A 17,225-nucleotide genomic window follows, 5' to 3' on the forward strand; every position below is an offset into this window, starting at 1 on the left:
GCATTTTACAGAGTTACAAATAGTTTACTGTCTTTTTAAAAGGGAGCAGACACTCTTGTTGTTGTCTTCTTGGAGTCCTGTCTTCTCTTTTGTCTCAAGATGCCCCAAACTAGCACTGCTGTTTTAAGCTGTCGTTGACAGTTAGCATTATTTGAACATCTGTGGGAATGCTCTGACTTTAAAATTATATACACTGAGTGTACAAAACATTAAGTACAACTTCTTAATGTTGAGTTGCACCCCCCACCCCCCTCCCTTTTGCCCTCAAACAGCCTCAAAGGATTCTACAAAGTGTCGAAAGCGTTTCACAGTTATGCTGGCCCATGTTGACTCCAATGCTTATCGCAGTTGTGTCAAGTTGACTGGATGTCCTTTGGGTGGTTGACCATTTTTGATACACACGGGAAACTGTTGAGCGTGAAAAACCCAGCAGAGTTGCAGTTCTTGACACAAACCGGTGCACCTGGAACATACTACCATACCCCGTTCAAAGGCACTTAAATCTTTTGGCTTTCCTATTCACCCCTCTGAATGGCATACATACACAATCCATGTCTCAATTGTCTTAAGGCTTAAAAATCCTTCTTTAACCTGTTTCTTCCCCTTCATCTACATTGATTAAAGTGGATTTAACAAGTGAGCGATCATAGCTTTCATCTGTATTCACCTGGTCAGTATATGTCATGGAAAGAGCAGGTGTTCTTAATGTTTTCAAATCAAATTTTATTTGTCAAAGGCGCCGAATACAACCAAAAACGTCTTCATCTTCTTTCACTTCATCCTCCACTCCAAAAACTGCATCTTCCACCACCACTTACAGTGAAATGCTTACTTACAAGCCCTTAACCAACAATGCAGTTAAGAAAAATAAGTAAAAAAATACAAATAAAAGTAACAAATAATTTAACAGCAGCAGTAAAATAACAATAGCGAGGCTATATACAGGGGGCACCGATACAGAATCAATGTGCTGGGACACCGGTTAGTCGAGGTAATTGAGGTAATATGTACATGTAGGTGGAGTTAAAGGGACTATGCATAGATAATAAACAGAGAGTAGCAGCAGTGTAAAAGAGTGGTCTGGGTAGCCCTTTGATTAACTGTTCAGGAGTCTTACTGCTTGGGGGTAGAAGCTGTTAAGAAGCCTTTTGGACCTAGACTTAGCGTTCTGGTACCGCTTGCCATGCGGTAGCAGAGAGAACAGTCTATGACTTGGGTGACTGGAGTCTTTGAAAATGTTTAGGACCTTCCTCTGACACCTCCTGGTATGGAGGTCCTGGATGGCAGTTAGCTTGCCCCGGTGATGTATTGGGCCGTACGCACTACCCTCTGTAGTGCAACCAGTCAGGGTGCTCTCGATGGTGCGGCTGTAGAACCTTTTGAGGATCTGAGGACCCATGCCATATCTTTTCAGTCTCCTGAGGGGAATAGGCTTTGTCGTGCCCTCTTCACAACTGTCTTGGTGTGTTTGGACCATGATAGTTTGTTGGTGATGGTGTTGGAGTCGTCCCTGGCCATGCAGTCATGAGTGAACAGGGAGCACAGGAGGGTACTGAGCATGCACTCCTGAGGGGCCCCTGTGTTGACGATCAGCGTGGCAGACGTGTTACCTGCCCTTACCACCTGGGGGCGGCCCGTCAAGGAAGACCAGGATCCAGTTGCAGAGGGAGGTGTTTAGTCCCAGGGTCCTTAGCTTCGTGATGAGCTTTGAGGGCACTATGGTGTTGAACGCTGAGCTGTAGTCAATGAATAGCATTCTCACATTGGTGCTCCTTTTGTCCAGGTGGGAAAGGGCAGTGTGGAGTGCAATAGAGATTGCATCATCTGTGGATCTGTTGGGGCAGTATGCAAATTGGGGTGGGTCTAGGGTTTCTGGGATAATGGTGTTGATGTGAGCCATGACCAACCTTTCAAAGTCATTTAGTTAGGTTACCTTAGTGTTCTTGAGCACAGGGAATATGGTGGTCTGCTTGAAACATGTTGGTATTACAGACTTAGTCAGGGACAGGTTGAAAATGTCAGTGAAGACACTTGCCAGTTGGTCAGCGCATGCTCGGAGTACACGTCCTGGCAATCCGTCTGGCCCTGCGGCCTTGTGAATGTTGACCTGTTCAAAGGTCTTACTCACATCAGCTACGGAGAGCGTGATCACATAGTCGTCCAAAACTCTAGAGCTCATCCGGTTTATTCTCCAGTGATTGCATGTTCGCCAATAGAACGGAGGGTAGAGGCGATTTGTCCACTCTCCGTTGTAGTCTCGTCCGGTATCCCACACGCCGGCCTCTACAGCACTGTCCCCTCCTTCTTCGATTGTTCGTGATCTGGGCCTGATCTGACATAATCAATATATATTTCACTTCCGACTCGTTGAAGTAGAAGTCCTCGTCCAAGTCGAGGTTAGTGATAGCTGTTTTTATGCCCAGAAGCTCTTATCTGCCATAGGAAACGATTGCGAAAACATTATGTACAAAAAAAAAAAAAAAAAATACACAAATAGCACAATTGGTCAGGAACCCGTAAAACTGCCTCTATTCCCTCTAGCCCTATCCCCTCCAGCGTGTTTGTGTGTGTGTGCGTGTGCGTGTGCGTGTGTGTACACCATGCGACTCCGGAGCAGCTGACTTCGCAGCAAATACATTATGACAACAACCAGATAGTCGAGTGAGCCAGAGAAGGCGGCTATAGCAGCTTTAACCCCCTCCCTCCAACTGCCTGTTTTCCCAATAGCATCTCCTAGCATAACATAGCCTAGCCTAGCCTAGCCTAGCCTAGCCTACCTAATCACCACATATCTAGCAGCATCCTTTTAGAAGATGATTCACCATGGGGTCAACTGCTCCTCACAGGCCCCATGAATAAAGCATGAGCGACGGGCGAGGACAGGACAGCTGAAGTTGCACTACGAGCCAGCAACACGAGGCCGGCCGTGACGTCAGCCGTATGAATTAGTAAAAGACCCCTGGGATCCGGTGGACAGGGCGCTAACGGATGTAGTGCCGTTGCCATGACATGGAAAGATCCAGAAAACAGCAGGCCTTTCTTTGGTTAAAATAGACTAAAGGGTTAGCATAAACGTCTTAAATCCCTGACCCAGGGTCAGTTTGATTTTGTTTTGGCTCAAATGGTTAATGATAGGCTGATCTTAAGTCAGTCCTTAGGGGCATACTGGAGCACTGATGTTTCCTGACTGATGTTTCCACTGTACCATTATTATGCCTCATATCCAGTTCCTTGTTTTGTCAGGTCAGCTATCCCTTTCCTTGTTTGGAAATGAGTGGCTATCACATGACCAAGGCCATGTCAGCTTGGGTTGTGAGTGATGTGTTGTTCTGAAAGAGAGTTAGTCACCATCACAGAACTATGGGGGTTGATTTGAAAAGGGAGGAAGACCCTATTTGCCTTCCTTATGGTCGTGGTCTTTTATCAAACAGACAAAGGGATTAGGATGAGAGAAATGTGATCGAGTCTTCTGTCTTTATATCCGTTTTCCGGAGGCTACTCCTTGCATTCTTATTATCAGACAAAACCTGAAAGTACTGTACAACAGAAGGTATTGTTAAAGCGGAACTTAAAGAGATGGCTCACCCAAATGGCAAAATTATACATTGGTTTCCTTACCCTGTAAGCAGAAAAGATAGCAATCCATGCTTTGGTTTACTTTACCTTGCCACTTTCTCCAAACTTTTTATAATTTTTCTCCAAAAACCAATGCAAGTCAATATCCCCGATATTAATAACCTGTTGAGGATGGGGGCGCTGTTGAGACTATTTATGCTAATTGGGTAATTTTTGAAACGGCTTCCCACAAAATCCTTGATCGTACAATATGCATATTATTATTATTATTGGATAGAAAACAGTCTATAGTTTCTATAGGAGTTGAAATTTTGTCTCTAAGTGGAACAGAGCCCATTCTACAGCAATTTCCCTGACATGGAGTCAGATTTCAGAAATGTTGGCCACTGTTCTGAAGTCAGTTAAAAGGGCACTGTTATTGCTATGACTATACAGACACTGCTTACGTCTTCCCCTGGATGCCTTTACGTGATGACGATTTCAATGGGGTCGATTGCGCGTTCACAGGCACTACAAATGAAAAAACCCTGAGGCTAGTCATTCTTTTGGAGCTGCGTCATGCGCCTAGAGGACACCGGCCCGCACCTGTTCCAAGCATTAGTGAAGGGGGTAATATTACTCGGGTCATGTTTCTACTCGTTATGGGAGTTAAAAACATCATAAGGTAGTTAATTTAAAGCGTTTTATAGCAATTTATATCCGTTTAGTGCGATTTTGGGACATTTATTTCTTTAACGCTGTGAATAGCTGGGCACGCTTTCAGTTCATCCCGAACGCAGTTGGCATTTCCACATGGCAAGAGGACAGCTTTCCACCAAAAGACGATTACTCCCAAGAAAGGATCCTTTGCCCAAGATACTGATGGAAGAACAGCTCAAAGTAGGACATTTTTATTATGATAAATTGTGTTTCTGTCGAAACATTTTAGTGGCTTAGGACGCCATGTTTTTTGACGTAGCTTCGCTTGGCGCAAACTGTATTGAAAAGTAAGGATAAATAAAAAAATGTAATTCCGCAATTGTATTAAGAATTAAATTGTCTATCAATCCCTGTCCACCCTATATTTTTTAGTCACGTTTATGAGTATTTATGTATAAGAGTAGATCACTGTCTAAGTGGCGCAAGGACATTTTCTGACCAGCTGAGCTACATTTCACATTGTCTAACCATGATTTTGGTGGCTAAATATAAACATTTTCGATCAAACTCTATATGGATTGTGTAATATGATGTTACAGGAGTGTCATCTGAAGAATTCTGAGAAGGTTAGTGAAAAAATTAATACATTTTTGGCGATGTTGACGTTATCGCCCACTTTGGCTAGAATCAATGCTGGGCTGCTATGTGCTATGTGCTATGCTAATATAACGATTTATTGTGTTTTCGCTGTAAGACACTTAGAAAATCTGAAATATTGTCTGTATTCACAGGATCTGTGTCTTTCGATTCGTGTATGCTGTGTATTTTTACGAAATGTTTGATGATTAGTAAGTAGGTAAACACGTTGCTCAATGTAGTTTTTCTAGTCCATGTGACGGTGGGTGCAATTGTAACCTATGCCATCTACCTGAAATATGCACTTTTTTCTAACAAAACCTATCCCATACCATAAATATGTTATCAGACTGTCATCTAATGAGTTTTTTTCTTGGTTAGGGGCTATAAATATCTTAGTTTAGCCGAATTGGTGATGGCTACTGGTGTTGGTGGACAAATAAAAGATGGTGGATTATGCTAATGTGTTTTTAGGTAATAGATGTACATCTTTACATATTGTGTCTTCCCTGTAAAACATTTTAAAAATCGGACATGTTGACTGGATTCACAAGATCTGTGTCTTTCATTAGCTGTATTGGACTTTAATGTGTGAAAGTTAAATATTTTAAAAAAATATTTTTTTTGAATTTCGCGGCACTGGTTTTTCAGTGGGGGGGGGGGGGGGGGGGTGTGCCGCTAGCGGCACGCTGATCCTAGACAGGTTTAACATGCTTTGCATTCAATGTACAAATCATCCTGAATTGAAATTGACTGTGTAGCTCAATATAGTAACTTTAAGATGATTTTGGCATGTAACACAAAACAACATTTAAGCAATCAGGCTTTGCATGAAATATCAATCAAATGTATTTATAAAGCCCTTTTTACATCAGCCGATGTCACAAAGTGCTGTACAGAAACCCAGCCTAAAACCCCAAACAGCAAGCAATGCAGGTGTAGAAGCACGGTGGCTAGGAAAAACTCCCTAGAAAGGCCAAAAGCTAGGAAGAAACCTAGAGAGGAACCAGGCTATGAGGGGTGGCCAGTCCTCTTCTGGCTGTGCCGGGTGGAGATTATAACAGAACATGGCCAAGATGTTCAAATGTTCATAGATGACCAGCAGGGTCAAATAATAATAATCACAGTGGTTGTCGAGGGTGCAACAGGTCAGCACCTCAGGAGTAAATGTCAGTTGGCAATATGATCATTGTGCCAGGACTGGTTCAAATGCTTCCTTACAAGAATAATATATCATATTCAGTAGAAACTAAGGTCCTTTATTTATTTAACTAGGCAAGTCAATTAAGAACAAATTCTTATTTACAATGACGGCCTACCCCAGCAACGCTGAGCCAATTGTGCACCGCACTATAAGACTCCTAATCATGGCCGTATGTGATGCAGCCTGGATTCAAACCAGAGACTGGAGTGACGCCTCTTGCACCGAGACACAGTGCCTCAGGCCGCTGCGCCACTCGGGAGTGCAGCAGTTGTTTTGGTCGTTTAAGGTGGTTCGTTATGGTTTGAGGTACTTTTCTCTCAAAGTTGACCTTTATGTTTTGTGCCGCTCCTGTGGCAACAGCTGTCTTTGTGATATCAGGTGCTTTGCATATTGAAATGTGGGTTATTGTGTGAACGTCGATGGAGTATTACTCATTTTATGCAAAGGTCTAAGATGATGTCACTCTTGTAGTAGATTGGTCAGTCCACTCCCAGTCATAAAGGTAGGTCAGTAGAACAACCTATCATACAATTTATGATATTTAACTCCTACATGAGAAAACTTCCACAGAGAAGTGGACTGGGAATTTTAGTACAAATGTAAATCAATCCAATTCAATGGTTTAATACTCTAAAACTATATTAAAATCCACAAAGGGAAAGTGTAAAGAAATGGCATGTTCGCTAACCTGTGGAAAACTAAATACGCTCCTGGCAAATCCATGTTGTGCTTTGGATACCTTCCAGTAACCCTGGGCGTAAGTATGTGTAGACTAGTGTCACCAGACATTTTACACCCAGCAGGTTGACTTCAAGGGCTTCAAAAGAATAATGGAGTCTGTCATATCCCTATTGTGGTTTCCCCTCGACCGGGGTGGTTCCCCCTTCTCTCTTTTGATGTGTCGCACCCCTCAATTTCCCCTAATTTAGATTATCCTGGGGACAACACGCATGGCTGCCCCCAAAATAATCCTTTCTTGTGTTGTTTTTGTACCTCCCTATAGGTCCATGGTGGTTCCCCCAACGACGACCTCCACAGAACGCGCCAGAACCCTACCAAGGCCCAGTTTGAAGTGATGGTATACGGGCAGCAAGATGGAGACAGACGGAATCAGAGAGCATGTTAACCTCGCCGTGACTAGACAGAACGTCTATTGTGCTCGAGCTATTTTGACATTTAACCCTTGACCCGTGATTTTATTAGTTTTTAAAACCACAGACAGTTTATAATTTCTTCGACATACCTGAATAACTTGAGTTTAAGTTGCGTGAAAGGTTGTTAGTTGATTGGGCTACTTCAAACTCTTGAGAGCGAAATTGAGGGCAGAGAGAATCTGACGCAGTGGACTCTCAGAACTAGGCCCCACCCTAATGGTGCGCTAGTGTGATGCATGTTATAAGCAGCCCGTCGCTGGCTAATGAGACCGAGAGCTGCAGCAGTGAGTGCAGCAGCGCCGCCACCACAGCCAGCACCACCAGCACCACCTCCGACCTCTCCCCAATGTCGGGCCACACCCCCTCACCTTCTAATCTCCCCTCTCTCTTCCCCAACGAACCCCCCCTGCACCCTACCACACTACCCCACCACTACGCCCCACCGTCACCACCACCCCTGCCCCCGAACGCCCCTCCTCCCCCTCCCCCACCACCAACCTCCCTCTCCAGCCATGGTGTGCGGAAGAAGCGGAGGGTGCGGAGCTTTTTCTGGAAGCCCATCCCGGAGGAGAAGGTGCGGGGCCAGCCCAACATCTGGACCATGGCCGTGCGCTGCCAGCAGCAGTACCAGATCGACGTGCGCTCCGTGGAGGAGCTGTTCGGCCAGCAGGAGGAGGCGCAGGGCCAGGAGGGTGTGCCCGCCATCGGTGGATGCTCCTCAGCCCGCATCACCCGTTCCAGGTCCTTCAAGGAGAACAAGGACGAGGTGAGTCTGACTGGGTAGATTGTGAATGGCGGATGGGTATACGCCCTGACCTGTTAATGTTTTACTGGTGGAATTACAGGACATAAGAGTGCTGGTAGGTCCACTTCACTAGAAAAAGACGTTAGCAGTATAATGTGCTTAACAATGAGTTTTGGGTTTGCGTTAACATGACTAAGATTGACTGGTTGGTATGGCAGTTTGCTCTATAGTAAAAACAATATAACAAAACATAAATTGACAACAAGAGCAGTATAGACAGACAGTATACTGAACCTGAACCTGAACTCAAAGGTTATTCTTGGAAGTCACTGTACTTATCACAGAACACAAGCTTACACAACTACTTAACAGCACAGCACAATCAGCTTTGTCTCGAGGGATGGAAATAATACTAACCGATACAAAAGCCAATTTTACGGCATGCGTGTCTCGAAACAGGAAACGTGTCAATGGCAAGTGTAGTGTAAATCAGTGTATACCCCTGAAAAAGGCTTTGAACGAACTGTAAAGCTATGCCCGCGTGAGGCTTAGTGAAGCTAATGTCACAGTCTGAGCAACCTGGAGGGAATATAGGCTGTTATTTCACAACCCCTATTCCTCAAGGGACTCCAAATATAGCAACATGCTGTGCTCTACTCCCGAGAACCCTTTGATTGTACGTAGGACATACAGTGCCTTCAGAAAGTATTCACACCCCTTGACTTTTTCAACATTTTGTTCTGTTATGGCCAGCATTTAAAATGGATTAAATTGATGTTGTCACTGGCCTACACACAATACCCCATAATATCCAAGTGGAATTGCTTTTTTAGAAATGTTTACAAATTAATTAAACATGAAAAACTGAAATGTCTTGAGTCAGTAAGTATTCAACCCAATTTGTTATGGCAAGCCTAAATAAGTTCAGGAGTACTAACAAGTCACATAATACGTTGCATGGACTCACTCTGTGTGCAATATTAGTTTAATGACTACCTCATCTCTGTACCCCATACAATTATCTGTAAGGTACCGCAGTCAAGCAGTGAATTTCAAACGCAGATTCAACCACAAGGACCATGGAGGGTTTCCAGTGCCTCACAAAGAAGGGCACCTATTAGTAGATGGATAAAAAAGCAGACATTGAATATCCTTTTGAGCATGGTGAAGTTATTTATTGTACTTTGGATGGTGTATCAATACACACAGTCACTACAAAGATACAGGCGTCCTTCCTGACTCCCTGACTTCTCAGGGATTTCACCACGAGGCCAATGGTTTTATTTTATTTTATCAAGATCTCTTTTAGTCCTCATTTGGACAAAACTTCCAAGAGTCCTTAAGCATTAAAATACAATTTATAATACGATCACATTTTCACATACAAACAGACATAATACACTGACATATCGACCAGATAAATACTCTAACAGTCTTTTCTGTCTGGAAAACACATAGATGGTGGACAATCTATTCCTAGTATTTACTGAATGTCTGTCTCTTACCAACTGAATACTGTTGTGAATAGAGTTTGGCCGATTTAAATGGTGTATATTATGAAATAAAAGAAATCCTTGCTGCTTTCTTCTGTGCAATCTGCAGCCTCCTAATTTAACTTGATGATGCATTTTCCCAGACCACAGAACACTAGCTCACCTGATTCCCAATTAATGCTTGGGTTATTTGCTTAAGAATCTTTCCAAGGAAATATTTAGCTATCCTTCTGATCATGCATGCAGTTATAATATTTTTTTTTACATGCACTCTAGTAGTTTGGTTTCTGCCACTTCCTCAATTTGTACTCCCCCCATACTTAATTGTATCCCATGCTATGTTGACCTTTTCCTGGTGGAACAGACAAACATAACTTTGGTTTTCTTGGTGTTTAAGACGAGTTTGTTCCGGCAAACCCACTCCTGATATTTTCCAGATCAACTTGTAGAGCTTGCTGTACCTGTTGAACCGATTGTCTTGCTGTAGAAATGATAGTATCATCAGCAAATATAGCAGCTTGAGTTTCAGATAAGACATAAGGAAGGTCATTTGGTATATATTAAGTAAAGAAGTGGCTCAAGGCAACTGCCCTTCGGTATTCCACAGTTTAAAGCTTTTTTATTTTTTTATTTCACCTTTATTTAACCAGGTAGGCCAGTTGAGAGCAAGTTCTAATTTACAACTGCGACCTGGCCAAGATAAAGCAAAGCAGTGCGACAAAAAGCAACACAGGTCATCCATGGAATAAACAAACATGCAGTCAATAATACAATAGAAAAAGTCTATATACAGTGTGTACAAATGAAGTAGGATACAGTCGATGATCAAATAGGAAAACGTACAGTCGTACAGTAGGATAAACGTACAGTCGAATAACACAATAGAAAAATCTATGTACAGTGTGTGTAAATGTAGAAGAGTAGGGAGGTAAGCAATAAATAGGCCATAGAGGCAAAATAATTACAATGTTGCATTAACACTGGAGTGATAGATGTGCAGATGATGATGTGCAAGTAGAGATACTGGGGTGCAAAAGAGCAAGAGGGTAAGTAATGATATGGGTTTGAGGTAGTTGGGTGTGCTATTTAGAGAGGGAGATATGACTCCAGCTTCAGTGATTTTTGCAATTAGTTCCAGTCATTGGCAGCAGAGAACTGGAAGGAAAGGCGGCCAAAGAAGGTGTTGGCTTTGGGGATGACCAGTGAAATATACCTGCTGGAGCGCGTGCTACGGGTGGATGTTGCTATAGTGACCAGTGAGCTGAGATAAGGTGGGGCTTTACCTAGCAAAGACTTATAGATGACCTGGAGCCAGTGGGTTTGGCGACGAATATGTAGTGAGGGCCAGCCAATGAGAGCATACAGGTTGCAGTGGTGGGTGGTATATGGGGCTATGGTGACAAAACGGATGGCACTGTGATAGACTACATCCAGTTTGCTGAGTCGAGTGTTGGAGGCTATTTTGTAGATGACGTCGCCGAAGTCAAGGATCGGCAGGATAGTCAGTTTTACAAGGGTATGTTTGGCAGCATGAGTGAAGGAGGCTTTGTTGCGAAATAGGAAGCCGATTTCTAGATTTAATTTTGGATTGGAGATGCTTAATGTGTGTGGAAGGAGAGTTTACAGTCTAACCAGACACCTAGGTATTTGTCGTTGTCCACATATTCTAGGTCAGAACCGTCCAGAGGAGTGATGCTAGTCGGGCGGGAGGGTGCGGGCAGCAATCGGTTGAAGAGCATGCACTTAGTTTTACTAGCATTTAAAAGCAGTTGGAGGCCACGGAAGGAATGTTGTATGGCATTGAAGTTCGTTTGAACGTTTGTTAGCAGAGTGTCCAAAGAAGGGCCAGATGTATACAGAATGGTGTCGTCTGCATAGAGGTGGTTCAGAGAATCACCAGCAGCAAGAGCGACATCATTGATGTATACAGAGAAAAGAGTCGGCCCGAGAATTGAACCCTGTGGCACCCCCATAGAGACTGCCAGAGGTCCGGACTACAGGCCCTCCGATTTGACACACTGAACTCTATCTGAGAAGTAGTTGGTGAACCAGGCGAGGCCTTCATTTGAGAAGCCAGGGCTATTGAGTCTGCCGATAAGAATGCGGGGAAGAAAATGAACCATTGATATAGGTGGACTGTTTCCTGTCAGTTAGATATGACTGTACCCAATTCAATGCTACCTCCTTAAAACCATAATGCAATAATTTTGTCAAAATGATTTCATCATCCACTAAATCAAATGCTCACTTAAATCTAAAAATAGTACACCCACAAACCTGCCATTATCGATAGCACTGAGCCACTGGTCAGTCATGTCAACCAATGCAGTGGTAGTGGAAGGGTTTTTGCGATAAGCATGCTGATTGGCTGTAATCAGATCATTATTTTCCATGTCCTCCCGTATTTGTCTACTCACAATACCCTCCAATATCTTACTGAGTGAAGGGAGTAGACTAATTGGTCGACTATTGGCAGGAGTAATGGGTTCTTTGCTGTCTTTCGGGATAGGACACAGTTTAGCACGCTTCCATACATTTGCAAATGTCCCCTTTTCCAGTGACCAATTCAATATGTATTTCAGTGGAGCTGCAATCTAGGGCGCAGCATAGCGAAGTAAAAAATTGTCCATACGATCATAACCTGTAGATTTACCATCGGGTAATGACTTCAACAGGTTTAACACGTCCTCTAATGACACCATTTGTAGACAAAAAGAGTAGGCTTTTTTGCTCATAATACAATCATTAATCCATTGGACAATAGCTTGTTTGGAAGAATGGGTGTTTACATTATCGCTCAGTAAATTCATTTCTTTGTAAAAAAAAATCTGCAATATCAGCTGGTTTTGTTTTTGTTCTCCCATCAACCTCCACGATGAGATAGATGTACTAAGTTAACTGTATTCCATACATTTACATTTAAGTCATTTAGCAGACGCTCTTATCCAGAGCGACTTACAAATTGGAAAGTTCATACATATTCATCCTGGTCCCCCCGTGGGAATTGAACCCTGGTCCCCCCGTGGGAATTGACCCACAACCCTGGCGTTGCAAGCGCCATGCTCTACCAACTGAGCCACACGGGACCACAACATACAGAACCAAGTTAACTGTATTCCCTTAACTGTATTTCATACCTTTTGCAAATAATTTTTACAATCAATAAAAGCATTTTTGTAAAATAACGTTTTTTTCTTACGGTTGAATTTAACTGCATAATTACGTATTGATCTATAATTCTGTTCATCAATTTCTAGTTTAGATTTGGATGCTAAGACATATGCAATATTTCTTTGAGAAAAATCCTCACGCAGTTCATCATCAATCCATGGAGATGGACAAGCCCCAACTGTACTCTTTCTCACTGGAGCATGATGGTCCATTACATCAGTGAGCAAATCAATAAAACATTCTGTAGTGTGATACAAATCATCCTCTAGACAAATCAGCTCCCAGGGTGCAGCAGCCAAATCATTTTGAAATAGCTCATGATTAAATGTTTAAAAATGTATCTTGACCACAATCCTTGGGGGTTTCTTTGGAACCTTGGTGTTCATGGTTATGGTCACAATATTATGGTCTGTCATTGGCATTGATCTGGCTTTTAAGCATTGCAATGGTATATTACAGAAGATCAGATCAATGCACGTGTCTGAACGGTGACCCAACTTATTTGATGGTCTATTAGTATCATTAACCATTTGTTTCAAACCACAGTTCTCGGCATATCTCATCAACTTAGTTCTATTTGAATTATTATGATCCTTCCCATTCATATTAAAATCACCAAAGATAAATACATCTCTTTTTTACTATCTGTGGCCTGGTCAAACCCAGTACATAAATCATCCAGATACAGTGGGGCAAAAAAGTATTTAGTCAGCCACCAATTGTGCAAGTTCTCCCACTTAAAAAGATGAGAGAGGCCTGTAATTTTCATCTTAGGTACACTTCAACTATGACAGACAAAATGAGGGAAAAAATTTCAGAAATTCACATTGTAGGATTTTTAATTAATTTATTTGCAAATTATGGTGGAAAATAAGTATTTGGTCACCTACAAACAAGCAAGATTTCTGGCTCTCACAGACCTGTAACTTCTTTAAGAGGCTCCTCTGTCCTCCACTCGTTACCTGTATTAATGGCACCTGTTTGAACTTGTTATCAGTATAAAAGACACCTGTCCACAACCTCAAACAGTCACACTCCAAACTCCACTATGGCCAAGACCAAAGAGCTGTCAAAGGACACCAGAAACAAAATTGTAGACCTGCACCAGGCTGGGAAGACTGAATCTGCAATAGGTAAGCAGCTTGGTTTGAAGAAATCAACTGTGGGAGCAATTATTAGGAAATGGAAGACATACAAGACCACTGATAATCTCCCTAGATCTGGAGCTCCACGCAAGATCTCACCCCGTGGGGTCAAAATGATCACAAGAACGGTGAGCAAAAATCCCAGAACCACACGGGGGGACCTAGTGAATGACCTGCAGAGAGCTGGGACCAAAGTAACAAAGCCTACCATCAGTAACACACTACGCCACCAGGGACTCAAATCCTGCAGTGCCAGACATGCCCCCCTGCTTAAGGCATTTCATGTCCAGGCCCGTCTGAAGTTTGCTAGAGAGCATTTGGATGATCCAGAAGAAGATTGGGAGAATGTTATATGGTCAGATGAAACCAAAATAGAACTTTTTGGTAAAAACTCAACTCGTCGTGTTTGGAGGACAAAGAATGCTGAGTTGCATCCAAAGAACACCAGACCTACTGTGAAGCATGGGGGTGGAAACATCATGCTTTGGGGCTGTTTTTCTGCAAATGGACCAGGACGACTGATCCGTGTAAAGGAAAGAATAAATGGGGTCGTGTATCGTGAGATTTTGAGTGAAAACCTCCTTCCATCAGCAAGGGCATTGAAGATGAAACGTGGCTGGGTCTTTCAGCATGACAATGATCCCAAACACACCGCCCGGGCAACGAAGGAGTGGCTTCGTAAGAAGCATTTCAAGGTCCTGGAGTGGCATAGCCAGTCTCCAGATCTCAACCCCATAGAAATTCTTTGGAGAGAGTTGAAAGTCCGTGTTGCCCAGCAACAGCCCCAAAACATCACTGCTCTAGAGGAGATCTGCATGGAGGAATGGGCCAAAATACCAGCAACAGTGTGTGAAAACCTTGTGAAGACTTACAGAAACGTTTGACCTCTGTCATTGCCAACAAAGGGTATATAACAAAGTATTGAGAAACTTTTGTTATTGACCAAATACTTATTTTCCACCATAATTTGCAAATAAATTCATAGAAAATCCTACAATGTGATTTTCTGCATTTTTTTCCTCATTTTGTCTGTCATAGTTGAAGTGTACCTATGATGAAAATTACAGGCCTCTCTCATCTTTTTAAGTGGGAGAAATTGCACAATTGGTGGCTGACTAAATACTTTTTTGCCCCACTGTAGGACACCTTAGAGCTAGTAGGTCTATACACACATCCCACCAATATGGGTGCCTGGTGAGGCAGATGTACTTGAGCCCATAGTGCCTCTATTTGACATTAAGGTCATCCCTCCTCTTAAAATGTATATGATTCTGAGTTGTACAGTGCTACATCCCCACCATTTCTATTCCTGTCCCTTCTAAGAAGACTATATCCATGAATGTTCATTTGCCCATAATTTCCAGATGCATCTAAATGTGTTTCGGTCAAAGCTAAAATATTAATATTATTTACATACAACACACAAACTCAGATTTGAACATTGAATGGTGACTTTAAAACAGTTACAGAGTTCAATGGCTGTGATAGAAGAAAACTGAGGATGGCTCAACAACATTGTAGTTAATCTACAATAATAAATGAAATCAAGTCAAGCTTTATTTATACAACACATTTCAGACATGGAATGCAACGCAATGTGCTTTACAGGGGAAAAACGAATAAAAAACAATGAAAATAAAAGCTGAAATATTTACTACACATTGTCACGTTCTGACCTTAGTTCTTTTGTATTTTCTTTGTTTTACATTTACATTTACATTTAAGTCATTTAGCAGACGCTCTTATCCAGAGCGACTTACAAATTGGAAAGTTCATACATATTCATCCTGGTCCCCCCGTGGGAATTGAACCCTGGTCCCCCCGTGGGAATTGAATCCACAACCCTGGCGTTGCAAGCGCCATGCTCTACCAACTGAGCCACACGGGACCACACGGTTTTAGTATGGTCAGGGCGTGAGTTGGGTGGGTTATCTATGTTTGTGTTTCTATGTTGGGTTTTTCGTTTGTCCTGATATGGTTCTCAATCAGAGGCAGGTGTTAGTCATTGTCTCTGATTGGGAACCATATTTAGGTAGCCTGTTTTCTGTTGTGTTTGTGGGTGGTTGTCTTCCGTGTCTGTGTGTTCCACACGGAACTGTTTCGGTTTTCAGTAGTTCACTTTATTGTTTTGTATCTCAACTACAACTAAAAAGCACCCTAAGGAAAAGCAAAACTAAAAATATGTGTTTTAAGATCTTTGTTTTAATTATGTCTACAGTTTCAGCCCCCCTCAGTTTCTCTGGCAGGCTATTCCAGAGGTTGGGGGCATAATAACTAGGCTGCCTCTCCATGCTTCTTGGTCCTAGGCTTTGGGATAGTTAAAAGGCCAGTGCCAGAGGACCTGAGGAACCTACTTGGTACATAACTTAAAAGCATGTCTGACATGTATTGAGCGGGCACAATCGTGGATTGATTTAAAAACTAACCTAATTGACAAAGTGAAAAGAAGGAGATCTCTACATAATACAAAATATTCTAAAACATTCATCCTGTTTGCAACAAGGCACTAAAGTGATGCTGCAAAACATGTGGCAAAGTAAATCACTTTTTGTCCTGAATAAAAAGTGTTATGTTTGGAGGAAATCTAATTCAACACTTTACTGAGTACTGCTCTTCATTATTTTCAAGCATAGTGGTGGCTGCATCATGTAATGGGTATGTTTGTAATTGTTAAGCACTAGAGCATGTGTTCTTAATGTTTTGTATAGTCATTTATTTACCATGTTATTTACCAAAATTATTGAAGATCCCGGTAACTTTAGTAAATTACCGGTAGCTTTGCAACCCTAATCTAGCATCACCATCACTCCCACATATATCCTCCTGTACTGAATCATGTTCCTCTCTTTCTACTGTTCTCAGATCAGCATTCTGGACTCCAAGCGGGGCATGAACGTGGGCATTTTCCTCAAGCAATTCAAGAAGTAAGTCTTCCTCCAGTTCTGTTAGATTAGTTTACATAAAGCGTGCATGAAATTCCACCAATCGGCCTGAGGGATAGAAACGAGACGCCTTGCGTGAAATACAACGCTGTTGTGTAACTGGTGGCGTCCTTAGTCCGGCACGCTAGGTTGACCACTTGGGGATAAGGTCACGTGTGTGTGTGCATGTATGCCTGTAATTATGGAGTTCTTTGTATTTAGATTTGAGTTATTTAGCAGACGTTCTTATCCAGAGCGACTTACCTGAGTAATTAGGGTTATGTGCCTTGCTCAAGGCACATCTTTCAGCTAGTCGGCTTGGGGATTCAAACCACCGACTTTACGATTACCAGCCCAACGCTCTAACTGCTAGGCTAACTGATGCCCCTGTATAGTTGTCATTGGGTTAGGGCAGTGGTTCTCATTCCTGGTCCTGAGGACACAAAGGGGTGCACATTTTTGTTTTTGCCTTCGCACTACACACCTGATTCAAATCATCAAAGCTTGATGATGATTTGATTTTGCTTGGGCAAAAAAACAA

At 42.5% G+C, this 17,225-nt stretch overlaps 1 protein-coding gene across 1 annotated transcript in view; it reads left to right on the forward strand.

The window, feature by feature from the left end:
* LOC129855779 (FH2 domain-containing protein 1-like) overlaps positions 1–17,225 on the forward strand; it is a 61,508-nt gene that overhangs the window by 15,106 nt on the left and 29,177 nt on the right. Inside the window, exons 2-3 of the mRNA XM_055923793.1 lie at positions 7,059–7,975; positions 16,626–16,687. Of these exons, the coding sequence (XP_055779768.1) occupies positions 7,442–7,975; positions 16,626–16,687 (596 nt within the window). The 5' untranslated portion in view covers positions 7,059–7,441. The remainder of the gene's footprint in view (positions 1–7,058; positions 7,976–16,625; positions 16,688–17,225) is intronic.

This window comes from Salvelinus fontinalis, chromosome 5 (assembly GCF_029448725.1).
Source record: "Salvelinus fontinalis isolate EN_2023a chromosome 5, ASM2944872v1, whole genome shotgun sequence".
NCBI lineage: Eukaryota > Metazoa > Chordata > Actinopteri > Salmoniformes > Salmonidae > Salvelinus > Salvelinus fontinalis.